We start from the raw sequence: 21,059 nt of genomic DNA, 5'->3' as shown, positions 1-21,059 counted from the left end.
ATAACACTCACTGGCAGATCTGAGAACCAGAACAGGGTGCAGGGGCCCCAGGTCAGTGCCAGAGTCCAGCTCCACCTGAGTTCGGAGCTTGAGAAGGGTGCATGAAATAGGCATACAGAGAAGAAATGGACCACTGCAATTCCAAGATCATCGTGGACAATGCAAGAAAGCTGTTCACTTTATTTCTACAGAAACAGTCACTAGCTCTGGCACAGACCTTTTACGTTATGGTATTGCATCCACTCGACCGCAGAGTGCGGCCCCATGCAGTACAATTACAAAGTTTTCTTTAGGGACAGTATGACATAACTTAAAGGGGGGCACAATTTACAACAGCTTGAGAGGTGAGTGAGGAAGAATTCCACATTCCTTGCTTATCTCAGCTGGCCAGCCCCCACCCCACCTCCACCCCCACCCCACCTGCTCTCCTCAGGTCTGGGCTCTAACTTTGGCGCCGCCTGTGGCAACCAGACCCCTACCTTGAATTATCTATGGGTTAGTAAGGCTGGGGCCTTGGTTTATGGAGATCGGGGTCATTGGCATTAGTTGGACATTGGGCTTGTAAGTTCACACAGTTTGTTAACTAAGCAAGTAAAGCAGGAGTTATAATGACAAAAAGAATTGCAGTTAGCAATGAGCCATGTTTACTCTATTTTGGTTTTAACTCTACAATGGACAAGTGGGTGCTTCCAAAGATAATTCTGCAAATTGTTTCACCTTAACACAGGGAATTATCCATTCTGATGTCGCAGCCGGGAATTCCTCAGCAGACAACACATATTAATCAGTAACACACTCCTACTACAATTCTTATTTTACAACTTTTCCATCACTTATTGGGAGAAACATATCAGAAGAGAAAAAACATAAAGATCTAAGACAAGAAGTTTCAAACATTAAATCCCCCTATAACTGCAGGTTTTACAACCTCATAAACAATCAAACAATAATCAAAAGTATATCTTTATGATGTTAGTAAAATCGTCCTATATTTCCTCTAGTTAAAAAATTATGAAAGCAGCAAAACAACTACATTTTCTATGTTCTAAAGAATTGTAGTAAAAAAGCAGCCCACAGAATGGAAGAAGATCTTTGTGCACTACGACATAGGTGATAGAGGGCTAATCTCCAGAATATACAAAGAGCTACAAAACAGCCAAAACACCAAAACAAACAAGCCACTCAAGAAATGGGCACCGGAAATGGGCAGACACTTCACAAAGGAACAATCCCAAATGGCAAATAAACATATGAAAAAATGCTCAAGTTCCTTGGCAATAAGGGAAATCCAAATTAAAACATCAATGAGGTACCACCTAACGCCAGTAAGACTGGCCCACATGAATAAAAGCACCAACAACACTTGTTGGCGAGGTTGCGGGGGAAAAGGGAACCCTACTCCACTGCTGGTGGGGCTGCAGGCTGGTACAGCCTCTATGGAAATCAGTATGGAGAACATTCAAACAACTCAAATTCAACATACCATATGATCCGGCAATAGCACTCCTAGGAATATATCCAGAACACTTGTTTTGTGAGAAACCAACATGCACTCCTATGTTCATAGCAGCACAATCAGTAATTGCAAAAACATGGAAGCAGCCAAAATGCCCATCAGCAGACGATTAGATAAGAAAGCTATGGTTCATCTACTCCATGGAATACTACTCAGCTATTAAAAAAAACAAAATGCAGTTCTTTGTGGCCAAATGGGCCAAACTGGAAACCATAATGCTAAGGGAAATGAGCCAATCCCAAAAGGTTAAATACCACATGTTTGCCTTAATTTAAGATGATATGATGTTATGTATAACATGTTATGTTAGGTTTGTTATATGTTGTGTATAAACTAAAATTGAAACGTCAATGAGGTGGTCACAGAAGGTGGTTAAGAACTCGCATTTACTTTTACCATATTGGTTACTCATTACTATGTCAATTAATTCCATAATGATGTAAATTTTTGCTGATGGTATGTTGGAGCTTTTAATTGATCGGGATGATACTCTGCTGGCTCTGTCTTCAGACCAGAGAGGGTATACCTAAGAAGCCGTTGAACTTGACTGGACAATAAGATGCTGGACTCCGTTTGGTATATGCTTGCAATGGGGGAATCTCAACTGAACTTGAACTGTGATTATGCAACAAGGTGGAGGAATCCACCATGGTGGGAGGGTTGGGGGAGAATCCAAGTACCTATAAAACTGTGTTACATAATACAATGTAATTAATGAATTAAAAATAATAAATAAATTTAAAAAAAGAATTGTAAGGACAGGCTAACCTTTAAGGTCACAGTAACTATATATATATTTTTGCCATAGCAGGATGGCTTTAGGGTCTCAGTAGCTATAGTTTTGTCACAGCAGGGTGGCCTTTAGGGTTATAGTAACAAGATGGCCTTTAGGGTCCCGGTAACAGGATGGCCTTTAGGGTCCCAGTAACAGGATAGCCATTGGGGTCCCAGTAGCTATAATTTTTGTCATGGCAGTTTCAGCCCGTACTCTCATCACTTCCATTAGTTTGTAAAATTCTTATCAAGCCATTTCCCAGAAGGCATGCTATATGTCTGGGCCAGATTTCAGGGGAATGGGTAGGCACACAACAATGTGTCCAGAAATTGCATGGGCTTAATTGTACTCCCGTGTGCAGTTACAGGCCCACTCACTAAGACATTATCAATAACATTAACTCTCAAGCTCATGTTAGTTGCAAAAGCCATCTCACAGGGGCAAACAATGCCTCAATGGATTACGAAATTCTTAGTGGGGTGGTTGAGTGTATGTGCAAAAAGGGGGCAAAACTGTGTCAAGGGGGCAAAACTGTGTCAAGGTGGACAGAGAGAAATCAGCCGGGTCCTGCCAAACAGCTGGAAGCTCCCCCGGGTCCTGCCAAGCAGGGGAGCTGTTCTCTTCACACCTTCATGTTATTCACACCTACTGCACGGACCCCAGCAGGTCAGGTCACAACACCAGCCAGTTCACATTAGGGTTGGGAGAGGGATCTGGCTGGACTGGGCTAGGCTGTAACACCCACTAGCAGGAGCTGGAACTGGGGGCAGGCTGGACCGAGCCAGGCTGTGTAACACAATGGTGGATACCAAGGTGAGGACAGCCAAGCCAGCTTGGGATCAGAGGGTGCCAGGATCGTGAGTCCCCGAAGGCAGAGGGTCCAGTGGGGCTTGGGTTGCCTGGCTCGGGTTCTGTGGCCCACCTGCAAGGTGGGTGCTGGGTTCATGAGCCCTGGGGGTGGGGGATGGAGCAGGGCTCGAGTTCCTAGCCCAGGTCCTGGAACCTGCCTGTGAGGTAGGTTTCAGGTTCATGAGCTTCAGGGGTGGGGGATCTGGTGGGACTCCAGTCACCTGGCCTGGGTTCTTGGACCTGTCCATGAGGGGGGTACCAGGTTTGTGATCCTCTGCAGCGGGGAATCTGGTGGGGTTTGGTTCGCCTGGTCCGGGTCCTAGAGCCTACCTATGAGTGAAAAAAGTGGATCAGTGGACGCAGACTTTGATGCACATGGAGAATGCAGCTCATTGGGTACCACAGCAAAGGAAGGAGAACTGAACACACCGGACAGCAATCCCAGCAAATGACGACAGCAAAAAATCTGGGAGAATGGAGACTTGAGGTTGACAATGTCAGCCAATGGACATTGGGAGGACTACCTCACCTTGGACTGGCAAAATCAACAGCATTTCAGAACTATCGAAACCACTTGGACAGAACCCTTGGAGCATGGGAACCATTGGGACCCTGGGTGGGAGTTCCCATCCCTGGGTAATCAGACATCTGGAAGGTTGGATGTAGCTTCCCCCTTTATCTCTCCCTGTCCCCCAAGACAAGAAAAAACAGAAAATTCAGAAACAATGATTTCACCCACTTTCCCTAACTCTTGATCCTTCCCATCTAGATCATCTAATCATCAAAAATTTTTCTACAATTTAAAAATTAAAACAATAGATAAAAGTTTTAACAGACAGTGGAAGCTGTTGATAGCTGGATTAAAACCTACATTTTGAAGATTCTGCAGAAGCGGAAACAGGATGGTTTAGAAAAGGAAAGAGCAGGGAGAGCTAGATGGTGGACTAGGATGAGGAAGCACTGAAGGGGGCAGAGAAGGATTAGCAAAGCAGAAGCAGATAGGGTGTGACCTGGGCAATAAGAGTGAGCAGGCTGATGGCAGAGACACACATGTGACCCGTGGACATTGGGAAGAACAGACAGTGAGGTGGTGCTGTAGTGAAGACAGCCCACCTGAGGAACAGCACTCCACTGCTGGATTCATGAGAAGTTCTGGTGATTTTTAAATCTGACCATGAGCCACAATAAAGCAGCTCTGGGCCTAGAGCAGCAAACCACAACATTGAGATGTCAAGTTGGACTTTTTAATAAGGCCCTATCTGTACATGTTTTAGTAGGCTTTCAATATTAGAAGAGGGAGAACAAAAAGATGTGACTCACCAGCCTATTCTGCAATGTAGAATACCAAAGCCAGATTTTTATCTGTTGAGAAAGTAGAAGAATCCTAACTTAAACCGTGAGGGTCTGTGTCCCTTGCCTTGGCACAGCTGACAGCTCTGGGCCCTTCCAGAAGCATGCAGTGGTTGTATGTGATGTGGTCCAGTCTGTCAGGGTTGCTTCAGTGACCTCTGACCCCGCCCTTGTTCCCTCCTTGCTTCTAGCTGTGGTCCTGTCCATCCCGAGCAGCAAGAGCCCGAAGACCCATCAATGGGCCCAGTGGGTCAGGTCGGTGATGACCCTGCTTACCCCTGTGCAGGCACACGCAGCCTGGCTGCTGTCCAGGCCCAGTGCAGCAGAAGCAGGTGGAGAGGGTATGGCCACAGCAGCTCCAGGTGTGTGTAAGACCTCTTCCCCACCACACAAGTGTGGCAACCAATCAACAACCCCTTTTGTGCTACTAATGTCACTTTAGTTGTTTTCATGGGTCACTAACTTTGTTCAGTGAAACCAGGGTTTGTTTTTTTTTTTTTTTTTTTCTTGGCTCCTTAGAAACTTAAAGGTAATTTTCTTCCTCAAGTCTCTACTGATAGAGTCCAATGGGAAGATGCTGGGAAACATTTTGTAAATGTGATCTTTCTCGTTTGCTTTTAGTTTTGCTTGAAGTCTGTGTCATGTCCATTGCTGCTGCCTTGTTTCCCAATGTTTGTTCCAGAAAAATTACTTTATTTATGCAAGTCAGGTGACTCTTGGGCCACAGAACCATTTGATGATAAGGTTATCATTAGGTGCATAGTTTATTGATATTTTATGAAATGCTATGCCTGTGTTGCAGAAGTTGAATAGTTCTGTCTTTACATATTGCTGTCTTCAATATACAGCATTTTACTTAATTGAATGTTAATATTTTTCTTCTTATACAAGAGATCATGCCCTTTTGTATGACATGTTTTAATAAATGTTACCTGTCAGGTTTTGCAAAAAAGAAGTGTTTCAGAAATTCTTACAGGGGACATAGTACTACTAGCTGAAATGGATACAGACATAAATTTGTAATTAAAGCATCGATCAGAAAATGGGAATATCCCGAAAAAATATCCTAAAAAAAATGCTTTAGGGTTTGAAAAAATTTTAACACAGACTTAGAAGATACAAGTCTCCATGTTCCAATAAAAGAAGAAAATAGAAACTGTTTACCTTAAAGTCCACCTGGCGTATTTTGCTTTGGAGAATTCAGGATACAGTTTATAATTTTAAATACATTCTTATATTAATATTGACACTTGGAAGACATACCTTTTTATTAAAAAATTTATTTCTCTGTAAATACAAATTCCAACATTGACAAACAATAGTCCAGTGGAAAAATACAAGCCATTAACAGTGAAAACTTTTTTAATTTAATAAATAGAACTTTGGCATTCAAAATTCTAGCTGTAAACGCTATTGAAAAAAACAAAACAACCCCTTTATAAAAAGAAAGAGGTAAGAATATAGATCCGGAGGCATAAGCCAACCAGTGGCTTCACATTCTTTTTTACACTAACTGTATTTCAGTTAAGTCACGAACATTCTATTTACACGAGGTATTCTGGGTGGCTCAATAACTGAACCTAGTTTACAAAACCACCAGTCTTAGAGACTGATGATACACTCTGCTGTGCTTGTGATGTAACCACCTAGCACCTTACAACTTCTTGTCATCACATCAATGTGATGCTGAATTTTGTCAATATATTTAAATAACTATACATATATGTACATATATACACATATACATACACACATACATACACACACAAATGAATACATTCTTAAGTTTTCCATTCACTATACAGGGAAGACCGGGCTCGAAAGACACAGCCAGTAACTCGTCTCATGTTTACAAAGGTACCCACTTAATAACAAAAACTGCTCCTTGCTTACTAAAAAAGTCCTTAAGTCTATTTGCAGAAGAACAAGGTGCAATAATTATCAGCATTCTAACAGCTAATATAAAAAGAAATGAATGCTTACTTCAGGCAAAAAGGCACAAAAGTTCTCTCTGTATGCAGCTGCCACAGTGCTGCTAATGATTTACTGATCTGAGACTACATTCTTACTATTATATTCAATATTTCTTATAAATAAGAAAAAAATCCAAAATATTTCCCCTTCATGATTAAAGAATGATGTAATCATATAGCCATTTGGGGGAAAAGTTGGAAATTTTGGTCTTTATAGCAAATAGGAAGTGATTTCTCTTGCTTTGTGAATACTGAAGGGAACTATCAACAAAGAAAACAAAATGAATCAATTTTTGGATCTGAGAGCCTCAGCTACCGGCAGTTTCATACAGTCTGAATGATCATGGGTGCTTACTATTGTAATCACAAATCTACAAAGATAGAAATAAACATAAGAAAATGCCAATGATCCAAACTAAAGGTGTGCCTGATCTGAACCATGCTATGTATAAATATGTCCAGGTTCTCAAGCTATTACGTCCTCAATGAACTATTACTGGTATTTAAAATACATTTCATCAATAAAGCAGTTCTTTTAAAAATATCCTCTGGGAGATTGCTATTAGGTGTTGCACAATGATAGAATTAATTTATAAACTTATTAGTAATTTTAAAACAATCCTTTATAGCCCTTGAGAACATATCTAGCAAGCTATTGAAATAAGTCTAGCTCAATTTAATGCATTGTCATGAACAAAAAATATTTCAAATATAATACTGCTAACAAGAAATACTGAATTCTATTTCACATATTAAGAGGGTCCAAACATTTAAAAATAAATTCATGTATATCTTATCTAACCCATATTCATGCTTTTTTTTAAAATTAGAGGCCACCAAAAATCTGCCATCAGCTTAAATAAACTCATCCTATTTTTTTTTTATATCAAATGAAGTTAGTTTCATCTGCAAGAGTTATTTGAGTCTTTCACTGAGACAACTGTCACTTTACCTCTGCTGGAAATTGACTGAGGCAGAATAAGCTCAACTTCAACGCCCAATGACTAATCATAAATGCTAATGTTCTAGGAGAAATTTCCTAAGAGGACATTTGATTCACAGAAGCATCATTTAAAAGAAGGTTCATTATCTACAGAAATTTTCAAATAGATTTACTTAAACTTTAGGTTAATTTTTATTTCAGGCATATGTCATTGTACTAACTTCCCCGAATACCACAATTTAAATTGGGGTGAGAAGCTACCGGGCTACTATTTGCTCATCTTACTTGGATTAACACTAAAATCTTTTCAAAGTGATACCAATATCATAGAAGAGGGTGTTTTAGGATAGGGTAATTTTCAGAAAAATAAAAGTAAAAAAATAAATACTGATAAGGTCAAATATGACAAGTTTCACTTCTCCAAAATGCCCTGAGACTGTCTACTTGTTATCAAGGCTACTTTATAAACTCCAAACTCTAAGAGATTAACATTTGTAATTTAAAAATTAGAGTAAAATTATCACATCTTTAAAAAAAGAATTATACATGTGGGAAACTGAAATGCATCAAAAATACTTTAGTCTTCAACTATGTGAAATTTTATCAGCTACCCTCATTAACTTACAAAAACAAAGGAAACTATACTTTATGCCAAGTAAGCCAGAAAAAAAATGTTTTTAACAGATTAAAACAAGTAACTAAATTTGTTCACAACAATCATAAAACATCAAAACATACACTAGAAACTTTGGATGGTGATTAATTAAAGGACCTATGGAGTCAAATGAGGAATTATTTGTTCATTAGTTCTATTATTTTAGTGTGCTTTTATTTCAAAGTCATGGTAGCAGGGAGGGATTCTGCTAAAAGCCAATGTAAAAATGTTTGCCACACCTATGGCCAGTCTGCATAAGATGTTACTAACTGTCCTATTGCAAAGGGCCATTTTCACAGGAATTTATTTTGCAAGGCATAATTCTTTGCCTTGGATTCCTGACACAACTGTATTATTCCTTGACTGGTCAAATTACAAACCTGAAAAAAATCAAGGAACACAATACAAAGTCAAGTTCTTACAGTGACTAAATCTCTCCTCAGCTTACAGGATTTGGGGCATAAAATCCCTACTAAGCACTGATCTCAGCTTAGTGCCCAAATGTAAGAAGTAAGACGGGCACGGAGGACTCAGGCACTGCATGGAAGGGAAATCTATGTCTTTATGAATGAATTGCAGCTGTTCATATATGACTATAAAACAACTTAACGAGGACTGTACATAAGCCAAAAGTTCAAACTGTTTTTCTAAGTAGTGTCTTTGAAGGCTTTGTCCCACATTTGCTACCACTGTTGAAAATAGGTTTAAGAAAAATATTTCCCAGAAACAGCCTTTATAAGAATACAAAAGCCTGGCGAGAAAACACACATAATCTGGTCTTGATCACCACAATGTCACCCTGTCTGATTCATACACATTATTCCTCCACCTCTTATTTAGTCTCACTCGACCTAAACAAGACTCAGCTACATCAAGAAATCAAACCAACTTACAGAGGACGATATTTTACCGTAAGAAAGCATTACCAAACTAGCATAAGTAGATGCTCTGCAGGTCAAAATATACAGTCTTCCCAAAATATCAACTAGCACATGAACGCTATTCACTTGGAAGTGTAAAAGATTCTGCATCTACTTAATGATCGGTTGCATTTCATAGCAATACCCTGTACTCCAGATGAACAGCTAAACTAGCCAAATTCATAGTCAATGAAGGACCCTGTTTTGAACATTATCTACTAAAGGGAATTAATATCACCTAAGTGTAGATATATGCTAATGTAAATTTAGATACAAAGAATATGTGTTGTTTTTTTTTCTTTTCTTTTCAAAATAGTTTCAACTCTAAACAGATAGAAAATTGTTAAAATGTAAACGTTGAGATTTGGATAAATAAGCCGTTGTTCCAGAGTCACTGCGTTAATCTTTCTTTTACAATAATTATAGCATACTTTAAGAGGTTTGCATTTAGTAATGTATGGCTTTGTCTACATGACAGATAAAATAGGCAAATAAACTATAAATAGTAAGGGATATGAAAATTAAAGCCAACTTCCTTGTGATACACAGATTATAATACTAACGAAAAAGCTTGTCATAACAAAATTTCATACCTTTAAGGCATCCACAATCACTCTGGAAAAACAGCTAACCTATCGACAGTACTAACATTAACTCAGTTCCATAATGTCATCATTCTAGCAGAGCAATTGTTCGAAACACCGTTTGTCTGTTAGATCACTGCTACTGCAACTCTTGTTCGGCCAACTGTTGAAAATCCTGAAGTATACACTAGCTTCTATACCAAAGAAATACAAATAAATAATGTGTGCCTTTCTGAGAAATTTTGCTTTAATCCTAGAAATCCTTAAGATTCTGTAAGTAAAGTACACACACACTATACAAACATGCACTTATAAACACAAATTTCTAGGCTTCAAAGAAATCTTTTCCCTTTACCTGAAAGACATTCTTTCACAGCTTGGTCCTACCAATCAGTAGTTACAGAATACAATTTTTTTTAGACTTTATCACAATTTTCAAATGACAATTTGATATTTTTGCCTAATTAGACAAGCTCTTTTAAAATCTCACATCTTTTCCCCTCAATTAAGTAAAAACCATCCAGAGAGGGGGGAAAAACCTACATGCAAGTCATACGTCACTTGCAACATTCCACTGTAAGTACTAAATACAAAGGTGAAGAACTGAAAAACAGCAGCATTTCACAATGGGTCATTATTGCTGTGGGACCAATACTTGATCACTGGGTAATGCAGTTGTCTCCCATATCCTGAGCATAGCGGTCTGATATTGTAGTCCTTAACTCATCAATATCCCTCCGTAACTGGCACACATCTGACAGCTTCTTAGTGAGTGTTTCTGGGCTGTGGTCATTCTCGGTCTCTTCCGCTGAACAACTCATTGCTGCGAAAATAAAGCATGGAGAAAAGGTCTCATATTGTTTTGAACAAAAACGGTTAACAGATTATCTGCTTGGCCTTCTAAAAAAAGTTTATTTAGTTCATGTAACACACATAAATACAATAGGTGGAATGGATGATGATACTCCAAAAGTGAAAAAACTCTAATGGCTCTTCAAGTTCAACTACAGCATGCACTCTTCCTATTTGACCAAGTCAGAAAGTCATTCAGGTAGTGAGAAGCTATACCTGAAATTTTTATAACTGTAAAGTAGGTTTCATTGCAAATAAATTGAAGACACAGAGTGAGAAGAGAGTGTTCCCCCATTTGTTGGATCACTCACTTCACATGCTCATAAAGGTGGTATCGTGTGGGTATGCAAAGCTTTATACTCAGGAATTCAATGCAGGTTTCCTTTGTGGTGAATTACTTGAGTCATCACAGCTGCCTTTCAAGGTCTGAATTTGTAGGAAGCAGGAGTCAAGATCCTGAACAGGCTATCAACTCTAGATAATCTCTTGTGGGATGTGGGCATCCTAAATGATGTCTGAATGGCTAGGCGAAACACATAACCTTGGCATGAAAATATTAACTTTTAAAATACATGATATATGTGTGTGTGTGTGTGTGTGTGTGTGTGTGTGTAAAAGGAGAGAAAGAGAGGGAGTGAATGTGTGAATTGGGCTTCTGGAATCCTAAACAAGTGATTCACTTAGACAGCTTCACAATGGCTGAATAACTGGAGGCAAAGTGATGAGTCAGCTAGCTTTTAATTACTCGCTTCAGTTTCTTTTGTTGGAAACATGTCTCAATATAAAAGCTAACAAAGCCAGTAATCATGAAGTAAATCTTCCTTATACCCTTCATGGGCCTGTTAATTTATTGGATCACTAAGTTAGATGACTTAACTTATTTTCAGTGTTAACATCTATCATGATCCAGCAACCATGCTGGACGTTGTTAAGGTCAGCAAAGTAATAGACATGGTGGCCTGTCAAGGCTTTATGCACAATTTCATAAGCAAATGACCACAGTGAGGGACTGTAGGTGATCTCCCACTACACTCAAGCTGCAGAGGCAGCAAAGGATGAGAACAATCAGTCCTAACTGGAGAGGTAACAGACACTTGCTTACTGGTTAGGACAGGAAGCAGAAATGAACAAACAACATTATAGGCAGAAAACAAACCAGTGTGACAGAATTTGAGAAGCCTCAAAAAATGCAATATTCAGCTTTAAAATAATAAAGCACAAATTATGACAGGAACGTGCCAAGAAATAAAGGCTCAGAGGTAGTCAGGAACTACCTATCACTGTGAAATAACTAAATAGCCAGTTTTAAAGTTCGGATGATTAATTCCAGCAGCAAAGTGAAAACATGTAAAATGGCTGGCAGACCAGTCCAGGTGATGAACTATGAAACCCGCATTAAAGCAACAGTGCAAGCTACAATGGCAGGAATGTTAGATACAGTTGGCCATCATCAAGGGTCAGGGATCAGGTATGAGACAAATGAAGGAAAAAGTAGCATGAAGGATAAAATCTGGGTTGGGGTAACAAGTGAATGGTGGTGCCATTCACTAAGATGAGGAGCAGATTAAAGGAGGACAAAAAACAGGCTGTGCTTAGGACATTGTGGTCTCTGATTTTCTAAACTACCATATCTGAAAAACAAGTGAATTGAATTAGCAGCCTAGATCTAACATCTAGCAGCCTAGATACACTGCAGGGAAGGCAAGAGGCAAATACCTCAATGGGTGAAAGGTATAAAAATAACAGAAAATAGAGAATGGAGAAGATTATTGAATAGTAATGAATAAAAAAAGGAAATACAAATTACAACAAAAATTTTCTGGGGATCTCAATGACCAAGCTGGGGAAAGGGAGGCTCAGCACGCTTTCGGGTTCTCCCTGGCCTGGAAGCTTTTTGACCAGCACGGGTATGTGCAGCCAGGCAGCACAGCTCCCTGCGGGGAGTAGGGCTGATTTTGCTTTGCTAACTTTTTATAACCTTCTACCTAAGAGTCCATGAAACAGGAGGGTGGGGGGAGAGATGGGGTGAGGAGAGGGCACGATAAGGCATGCTCATCTGTTTCACTTTCCAGATGCCCGCAAAGCAAAGGCCAGTCAGGAGCTGGCAAACCACCCCACATCTGTCAGTGCACAACAGGACCCAGTTACTCGAGTCATCACTGCGGCCTCCCAGAGTCTGCATTAGCAGAGAGCTAGAATCAGGATCCAGAGGCAGGAGCTGAACTCAAGCAGCCCAATACACAGTATTTAACACTAGGCTGATAGCCACTCTCTGTAGTTACACTTTAATGAATGCAGAATACACATTCGGAGATGAGGATACCTAAATTCTTGAGTCTCCCTTTTCTTGAATACTCTCTTAGTAACAGAGTTAACAAAATGCTATCTAGGAGACTGAGTATGCAAACTATAAAATAATGAAAGGGCAATCAGCCCTAAATTGGAAAAGAAAATAAATCATACACGTGTGAACTCTTGCTTCTTGCTCCCCAGAGATTATTTCTAACTAAATCACCCATTTTCACCTGGCAGTCTTATCCTCTTTCTGTTTTCAGCCCCACAGCAAACATCAGGTACTCGACGGAGTTCTGGCATTGTCTTTCCTACACTCATTTAGTTGCTTTTTCACCCACTTTGTTCCTACTACTACTGATTTCTTTAACATGTGGGCAAGGCATCTGTTCATAGTCTGTGCTTTACTAGCTTTTAACTAAGTGCATGGACCACAAAGACATCTTAAAAATGCTTGCTGAGTAAATATATTTAAGCCTTGTTATTTATACACTAACACTCAAATGTATAAACATTATGTATCAAGTGAAAAATTCTACGACAAACATATTTCATTTAGCAAGTGATAAACTTTGATCAAAAAACTATTTGATTTGCCAACACATACCTATTATGATGCAAAGTGGTGGATTTCTTTTTGATGAAACTAAATAAAACCAACCCCCCTCTACAGTTTCATTTGAATTATATATTATTATTAGGCAGTTAATCAACATAAAATGTTGATTCGAAAATCTTATCATGTGGTCTTATACTATTACCTCCCTACTGAAATCTGTCTCTTCTCTATTAAAAGGAGATTAACATGTCAATATTCTAATAAATTATAACTTTGAGGGATGAGCATTCCTGCAACTATCACACAGAACAGAGCAGGTATCAATACAGCTTTCACAATAACAAATGGAGGAAGAAAGAACTCAAGATGGCGAATGTGTGGCTGTCACACTGGGAGGTATGCATATAGGCCATGAAAACTGGCTCAAGTGATCACAGGGCTGTTCATATTAAGGGACTACCATGTAAGACTCAGTGCAAAGAAAGCAACTATTTTATCAAAGGACATATGGCCAGTGTACTGTGAAACAACTACTACATGAAAGCAAACAGGAATATTACTTTTGGAAGAGTTACTGGGAATGTCGTCTTCATTACGACTCCTGCCACACACTTACAGATTTGGTATAAGAAACATCTCCACGGATTCTACCATGTGGCACTCCATATCCACCATGACTCTGCTCACTCTTGTAATTTTAGTGAGGCCAATTCTAGCAGTGATATAATAACAGGTACACCTACATTCGCACATGCAGAAAGTTACAAATTTAATTAGGAAACATATAAAAATGCACAGGAAAAAGACAGTCAAAAGTTCCTGATTAGTGAAGACAGGTTTCTAATGTTTAAAGAATAAAGTAAGGACAAATTATCAGCCACTTACATCTGATTCCTAGTAATAATGAAAGATTTGGCTCTTTGCCCTGAGCACGCTGATTAAGAATACTACACAATGCTTTCAAGTCAAACAAACAATAGGACATTTCCTTGAATAGTTGATCAATTACAGACAAATCAAATAGTGGCCGCTTAGAAAGCACGGTCGGCTGCTTAGATTGGTCGCCTTCGTGGCCCTGATCCAATAAAGGGCACGTGTCTTCTGTTTGTCTTTGGTTCTGTGATGGATAAAGAAAACAAAAACCAGGCTGTTAGAACAGGAACCGTGCTCATGGTCACATACAGGATAACACTCTCTGCCCCGCAAGTCTACAGAAAAACAGTAGAGTAATACTAACTACATGCATACTAAAATTTAGCTGCACACCAACAATGGGGGAAAAAACCCTAGAAAAATAACAAATTTAAATCAAAGTGGTTCTCTGTCATTTAATGCCTTGGATTAAACCCGAGAGACAAGGTAGCACCACTTCACAGCCTTTTTCTACAGAGTCTCACACACTGATCAACTTGGCTGTGTGCACCTTTTCTATAGTGAGATTTACTCGAAGCATACAAAGAACTACAAAAAAAGCTGAAACACACAGCAGTTTAGTTACTCAAGTATTTGTGTTGAGACCAAAAAATACTTGTGGTAATAGTGATAAGGAACCAAAATTTCAGTGTAAAAGACAAAAGTATAAAATCCAGGAGAGAAAACAGGAAGAAAACCAAATCTGAATTATTAAATTGGAATTAGAACTATCAATATGGACTAATGATTAGTAGTCAGAGAAACTCATTTAATTTCAATATGAAAATTATGAATTAAAGGTAAGCTTAATTAGCTTTACAACTGGAATTGTATTTCCACAAAAAGCCTGGGGTGATGAGGGAAAGAATTCTAGATGATGGCACCTAATACAGGTAAAAGAAGTGATGTAATTAGGGGAAAAATCCGCAATCAACTAAAGATCCAGGCAATGACTATGTGTGGATGCCTAAAGGCCATGAAGCAAGAGAAACAGTGCCAACAAACTTGGATATTCATACTTGCTCTTTGAAGGAGTTGTAACTTCTCAATTAAAGAATGAGGCTGTCATTACTTTAGCCCCATTAGATTGGTATTTGTGTGTCACTTATAGCGGAATAATCAAACACTATGTAATCTGATAAACAATACCTATAAGGTTTCATGCCAAAAAGTTTGTCATGAATTTAGTCATGGCTTTAGCTCTAACTTGTGCTTTTTAAGAGATACAGGATAAACAAGATAATAATACTATGAGTTAGCAATTAGCTCTACTACAAGCCTATGAGATAACCAAGTTTTTTCAGCAAGTCAATATCCTGAAGGAGAGAAATGGACTTTGCATCTCCCAGGCACAACGATGAAATGCATGCATGGTTCTTGAATGAACACTAGCCTCAGCAGCCACATCGAAAGTGTTTCAAAAAGCTTATGGAAAACACATTGTATAAAAAATTTATTAAATTATAAAGGAACCTCAGAGTTTTCCACAGAAATGAACTCATAACCAATTTTCATAAACTTTTTGAGATTGTCATATACAAAGTACTTGAAAACTAAGCGGTAGAAATTTGAATATAAAGAATAACAGTGTTAGGGAACTCTTTCTGGATGTGCAAATGGTATTATGGATACACAGGAAAATATCTTTATATTTCTGAAGAGCATTAGAAACAAAATGTTCTGAGAGTTATGATAGTTTATGAAGCCTAATATAAGCATACACACACACATATATGTATATATAACATGTCCTTAAATACAAGCCAAATACCTCATCTACATAACAGACAGTGGGATCTTTCTTATTTTAAAAATTTATTCATTTCTATTGGAAAGCAGATATACAGAGTAGGAAGAAAAGGAGAGACAGAGGGAAAGATCTTCCATGTGCTGGTTTATCCCCAAATGGCCACAACTGCCCAAAGCTGAGCTGATCCGAGGCCAGGATCCTCTTCTGGATCTCCCACATGTGTGCAGGATCCCAAAGACTTAAGCCACCTTCCACTGCTTTCCAGCGCCACAAGCATGGAGATCAACCAGCACCTTTATGGGATGCTGGCACTTGTAGGTGCAAAATCAGCCAGTCGAGCCATTGTTTTGACCCCAAGACAGTGGTCTATTTTAATCCTTAGGTGCCAACACTGCACCTTTCTTATGAATTTTCAAATATAATCTTTTGTATCTAATGTATGTTTTATTTATTCACTTTGGGACCTAAACTCTATGTGCTATCTGACTATGCTGTAGTCAAATTACATACTAAGATACAGAAAAAAAATAAAAATCATCTAATTAAAATTTTGGTAAGAAATCTAGTGGATTTAATAAACTGAAACACCAAATCAAATTCTCACTGAAGATTTTTCTATTAATATGTACAAAATAAACATTTACTTAAGTAGATAGTAAAACACTGTTAAGAAACAAGTTGAATTTTTGCTACTCACTTCAAGTAGTGCCTTTGTTAATCTTTGCAGGTTTCTTTCTTTCCTTTCCAGATCTTCCATCATCTTTTGAGTTGTCAATTTTTCTTTAGAAAGTTTTCCTTGCATTGACTGGAGTAAGAAAAATTTGAAAACACAGCATGTTAATACTCTAAGAAAAATGCTAATCGAAGTAGAGGTAACCAGGAATGCTGGCTCCTGATACTTCCAATATTCCTTAATTTCCAGTTGCTTCAAAGATGAAACCTGCCTCTTAAATCATTTCAATGTCATTTGCAGAATGAATGACTCCAAAGAAAACAGCACTACTTTTATCAAGAGAGGTTTTTAATCAGGGTAAACACATGTCAAACCTAAAATTACTGTTTAAGGCTGTATCACAAAAAAATATTTTTTGATTTAAAAAAGCATTAGGAACATGAGCGACACATCTATTTATTTTTCTTCTAACACTTAATATGTAAGAAATCTCATAAGAACATTGCTATCTTTTTTATCATCTGAAGCTCAGCTAAACCCTTCTCAAGCTGTATAGTATTCTAAGCAATGAATATGATATTGAACTTTCGTTAAAGGTTGACTGTGGAATTCTGATATGTAATCTTACTCCATCATAAAGTTATAGACTCTCTAGGCATAACACTGTTTTAAGAGTATCCTGAGTACACCAAAGCAGTAAAGAAGATCTTTAAAGTGTGTTTAGTTATTCTGATTTTTAGGTACATACTAAAGAAACATTTTCCTTTGCTCCTTAGTTATTAGTAATGTGCAGGGTTTTAAAAAATCTTTTCCTTTTTTATATTTATTTTATTTTTACTGGAAAATCAGATATACAGAAAGGAGAACAGACACAGAGAAAGCACTTCCGTCGATTGATTAACTCTCCAAGTGGCCACAATGGCTGGAGCTGCGCTGATTTGAAGCCAGGAGCCCGGAGCCTCTTCCGGGTCTCCCAAGTGGGTGCAGGGTCCCAAGGTATTGAACTGTCCTCGACTGCTTTCCCAGGCCACAAGCAGGAAGCTGGATGGGAAGCGGAGCCGTCAGGATTAGAACCAGCACCCATATGGGATAACAGCTCATGCAAGGCAAGGACTTTAGCCAAAAGACGGGGCCCCAATCTTTTCCTTTTGTGGTGTTTCAATAATGCTATCATATTGTTTCTTAGGGAAGAACAGGGGTTATATGTTTATCAATCACAAGTCATGTTGAATGTGAGTAAAAATTAGCAGAAAATCCAGCTATATTTTCCTATGGAAGAGGGAATTTAAGTAAGTGAAAATAGGCCATCTCCTATTTTAGAACAACTCTAAAATATTTGTCAATTGTGCCGTTTATGGCAGGAATGAAAAATCAGACTTGAGAAATAATATTATTTTCAACATGTCCTGTTCATTAGCTTTAAAGGAAGCTCTCCAATAGGGGCAATAGCTCACAGATATTTTTGTCCCAGAAGGAAGAAATGTGGTACAATTTCCAAGATAGAAAACTATAGCAATCATATGCAGTGCTAACAGAAACATTTTATCTAAAATATTATTACATCTTCGAAGTTGTATGAACAAAAAGCACATGCTTAAACATTGAAGATAAAAGGAAGTAAAAAGAAAATTTCTACTAAGCTTAGAACAGTCTTACCAGATTAAAAAGGAAACAAAAAAACTTGAATATTAATCAAGGTCTCCAAAAAGCAGCATAATTCAGGTGGTACACAATGCCATTTCTAATTTTTAAAAAGCTAGTCTAAAGCAGCTGTCATTGTAGCACAGCTGGTTAGGCCGCTGCCTATAACGTCAGCATCCCATGTGGGTTCCAGCTGGAGTCATGCCATTCCACTGAAAACGCAGTGGGAGATGGACTGAAGGCTTGGGCACCTGCCACCAACACAAGGGACTAGTGAGAAGCCTTGGGCTCCGTGCTTCAGCCTGCTGTAGCCCTGACTGCTGCAGCCACGTGGGGGAATGATTCAGTGCATGGAAGATTTCTTACTGTCTCTTCCTCTTGTAACCTGCTTTTCAAATAAATGTGTAAGTCTTGTCAAAATCAAAATCATTCTTTTTTAAAGATTTATTTATTGTTATTGAAAAGCAGATGTACATAGAGCAGGAGAGACAGAGAGCAAGATCTTCCATCCGATGATTCTCTCTCCAACAGTTGCAATAGCAGGTGCTGAGCCGATCCGAAGCCAGGAGCCAGGAACTTCTGAGTCTCCCACGAGGGTACAGGGTCCCAAAGCTCTGGGCCGTCCTCAACTGCTTTCCCAGGCCACAAGCAGGGAGCAGGATGGAAGGGGAGCTGCCGGGATTAGAACCGGCGCTCGTATGGGATCCTGGCGTGTACAAGGTAAGGACTTTAAACACTACGCTATCGTATCGGGCCCCAAAACTATTGTCTTTTAACAAAGTAGATCTTGCCAGCTAATTCCTTTTGGCATTTTACTTAACATCCACATAAGCTCTGGAAACGCATTTTAGTATTTATAAGTATAAACAAATGTTGTTATATGTGACTCCATAGCATTATTTAGTTATTTATATCTGTATCAAGTATTTTTATGCTATCAAGAAAACTTAAAATTTTTAATTTTTCCAATTAATATGAAAAATTTGTATTATATACCAAGAATTTTGCATTATGAAAGTTTTGGAATTTTAACAATGTAATTACTCAAAATCTGAATACTTCAGTATAAATATATGAAATGATCCACTTTCTGAAATACTAGTGTTAAGCTTTGTGAAATTTAGAGTATCAATGAGTTTTTGCTTCATTAAACATACACAGGATTAATAAAATTAAAAATTTAACTACTTTTAAATTCTTAGTTTAATAATATTTTTAAGAATTCTGACAACTTGCTAATTTACAGGTAATAACATGATCATTCTGGAAGTGTCAAAGTGGTTTGAAGCACAGCTGCTGTTATGCTCTGGGGTTGCAGAAATGCTCCATAAGCCTGTGGTTCAGTGGGAGGAAAGTCAGATGTGTCTTAGCTAACAGATTTAACTCAGTTTAAGAGGACATATTTTGAAAGAAAGCTTATGTTGATAGTTTAAACATACATGAATTATATATATGCATGCATTCAAATGTAGTCCAATGCCATTCATGCATTTTACAAATACATTCTTTGACATAGTCATTCAGAAAAAAAGTAACTGTCACAAACTGGCAGTGTACCAAGCGACAAAGTGAACAGCCAACACTGTTCTTCCCACTTCACTGGATATACTTTAAAAGCACTGAAGATGAAAATTAACGAAGTGAAAAAATTTCTTCTTAAAAAAACATTCTAAAGTTAGATTTTGTTTTCTGTGTGTATTTTCGCTGGTTTGGTTTTCTGTGACAGCAAGGTTGCCAAGTCTTTGAGTCCAGTAGATTATTCTGATCATCCCGATGGTATTAAGGGTTCCGTGCTTTATTTTCCTTTACCTTTCCAATCAGTACAGATACGGAGTGAGTGAAAGGAGAAACCGTTCATTATTTGCTATTATTATGAAAAAAGGTTTGAGTTCACAGCCCACTGAAGAAACTGACAAACTTTCCAGGGTGTTTGGAGTCAACTTTGGAAATCTAACACAGTAACTGTAATGTACAGGTATATGTACTTGATTGACATGTTTCTGATATAGTGATTATATTATATCGATTTTCTCTTTAATTTCTAATAGTTGTTTCATATTCCTCAAAATTTAATTTCTAAATGTTTCCCCTCCCAACTCTTTTTGCATGACCTAAATAATTAATCATGATAAATGATATGCAAAGTATTAAAAAAAAACCTACAAAGCCCTTGTCCTTTGTGGAATAAGGGGGAAAATACAAAAGAAATATAAATACACAAAGTATGCAGTATTCTATTTTACAATTTCATTACAGCTATAGAAAACAGACAATATAAGAGAGAAGGATTTGAAATGTTAGGTGGGGAAAGGGCTCAGGGAAAAGGTGACATGTGAAGGAAGACAGGAATGACAGAAGGGAATAATGTCCCACAAAAAGCTACAGCCTGTCTCCATCAGTGCTAAGGCAGATGGTATCTTTTGTGTTTGAAAAAACAGGAAGACAGCCAAAGCGGTAAAGAATGATAGGAGATGGAGGCAGAGAAGCGAGGTGCCAGAGCAAACAGAATGTTTAAGGCCTGTAAGTCAGGATAAAAAAAGCAGGTTGGGTTGAACTAGGCTTCAATGCCCATTGACATATATGAAAGTTGAATAGGATGTGGGACAGACTGGACTAGTCTGTTGTGCATACTGGCAAGCACAGGAACTAAGGCAGGGGGCGGCCTGGTGGGGGTTATTGTGGGTCGCTCTGACTAGGCTGCAGCTCCCACTGGTTTATGTGAGAGCCGGGTGTGCTGGGCAGAATCAGCTGGACTGCAACACCCAGTAGACAGAGCTGGAAACAGAATCGACCCAGCAATTGCAACCATCAGCTG

General features: G+C 38.4%; 1 protein-coding gene across 3 annotated transcripts in view; it reads right to left on the bottom strand.

The window, feature by feature from the left end:
- Nucleotides 1-10,180: 10,180 nt before the first annotated feature.
- CEP85L (centrosomal protein 85 like) overlaps nt 10,181-21,059 on the bottom strand; it is a 162,849-nt gene continuing 151,970 nt past the window's right edge. For all 3 annotated transcript variants that reach the window (XM_058680892.1, XM_012930472.2, XM_058680830.1), the window contains exons 11-13: nt 16,628-16,735; nt 14,154-14,385; nt 10,181-10,388 (exon numbers count right to left, since the gene is read on the bottom strand). In XM_058680892.1, coding sequence (XP_058536875.1) covers nt 10,225-10,388; nt 14,154-14,385; nt 16,628-16,735 — 504 coding nt within the window. In that variant the 3' untranslated portion in view covers nt 10,181-10,224. The remainder of the gene's footprint in view (nt 10,389-14,153; nt 14,386-16,627; nt 16,736-21,059) is intronic.

The sequence above is a fragment of the Ochotona princeps genome, chromosome 1, assembly GCF_030435755.1.
Source record: "Ochotona princeps isolate mOchPri1 chromosome 1, mOchPri1.hap1, whole genome shotgun sequence".
Taxonomy (NCBI): Eukaryota; Metazoa; Chordata; class Mammalia; order Lagomorpha; family Ochotonidae; genus Ochotona; species Ochotona princeps.
The sequence above is the reverse complement of the archived record's forward strand: the minus strand, read 5'-3'. Positions and strand labels throughout refer to the sequence as shown.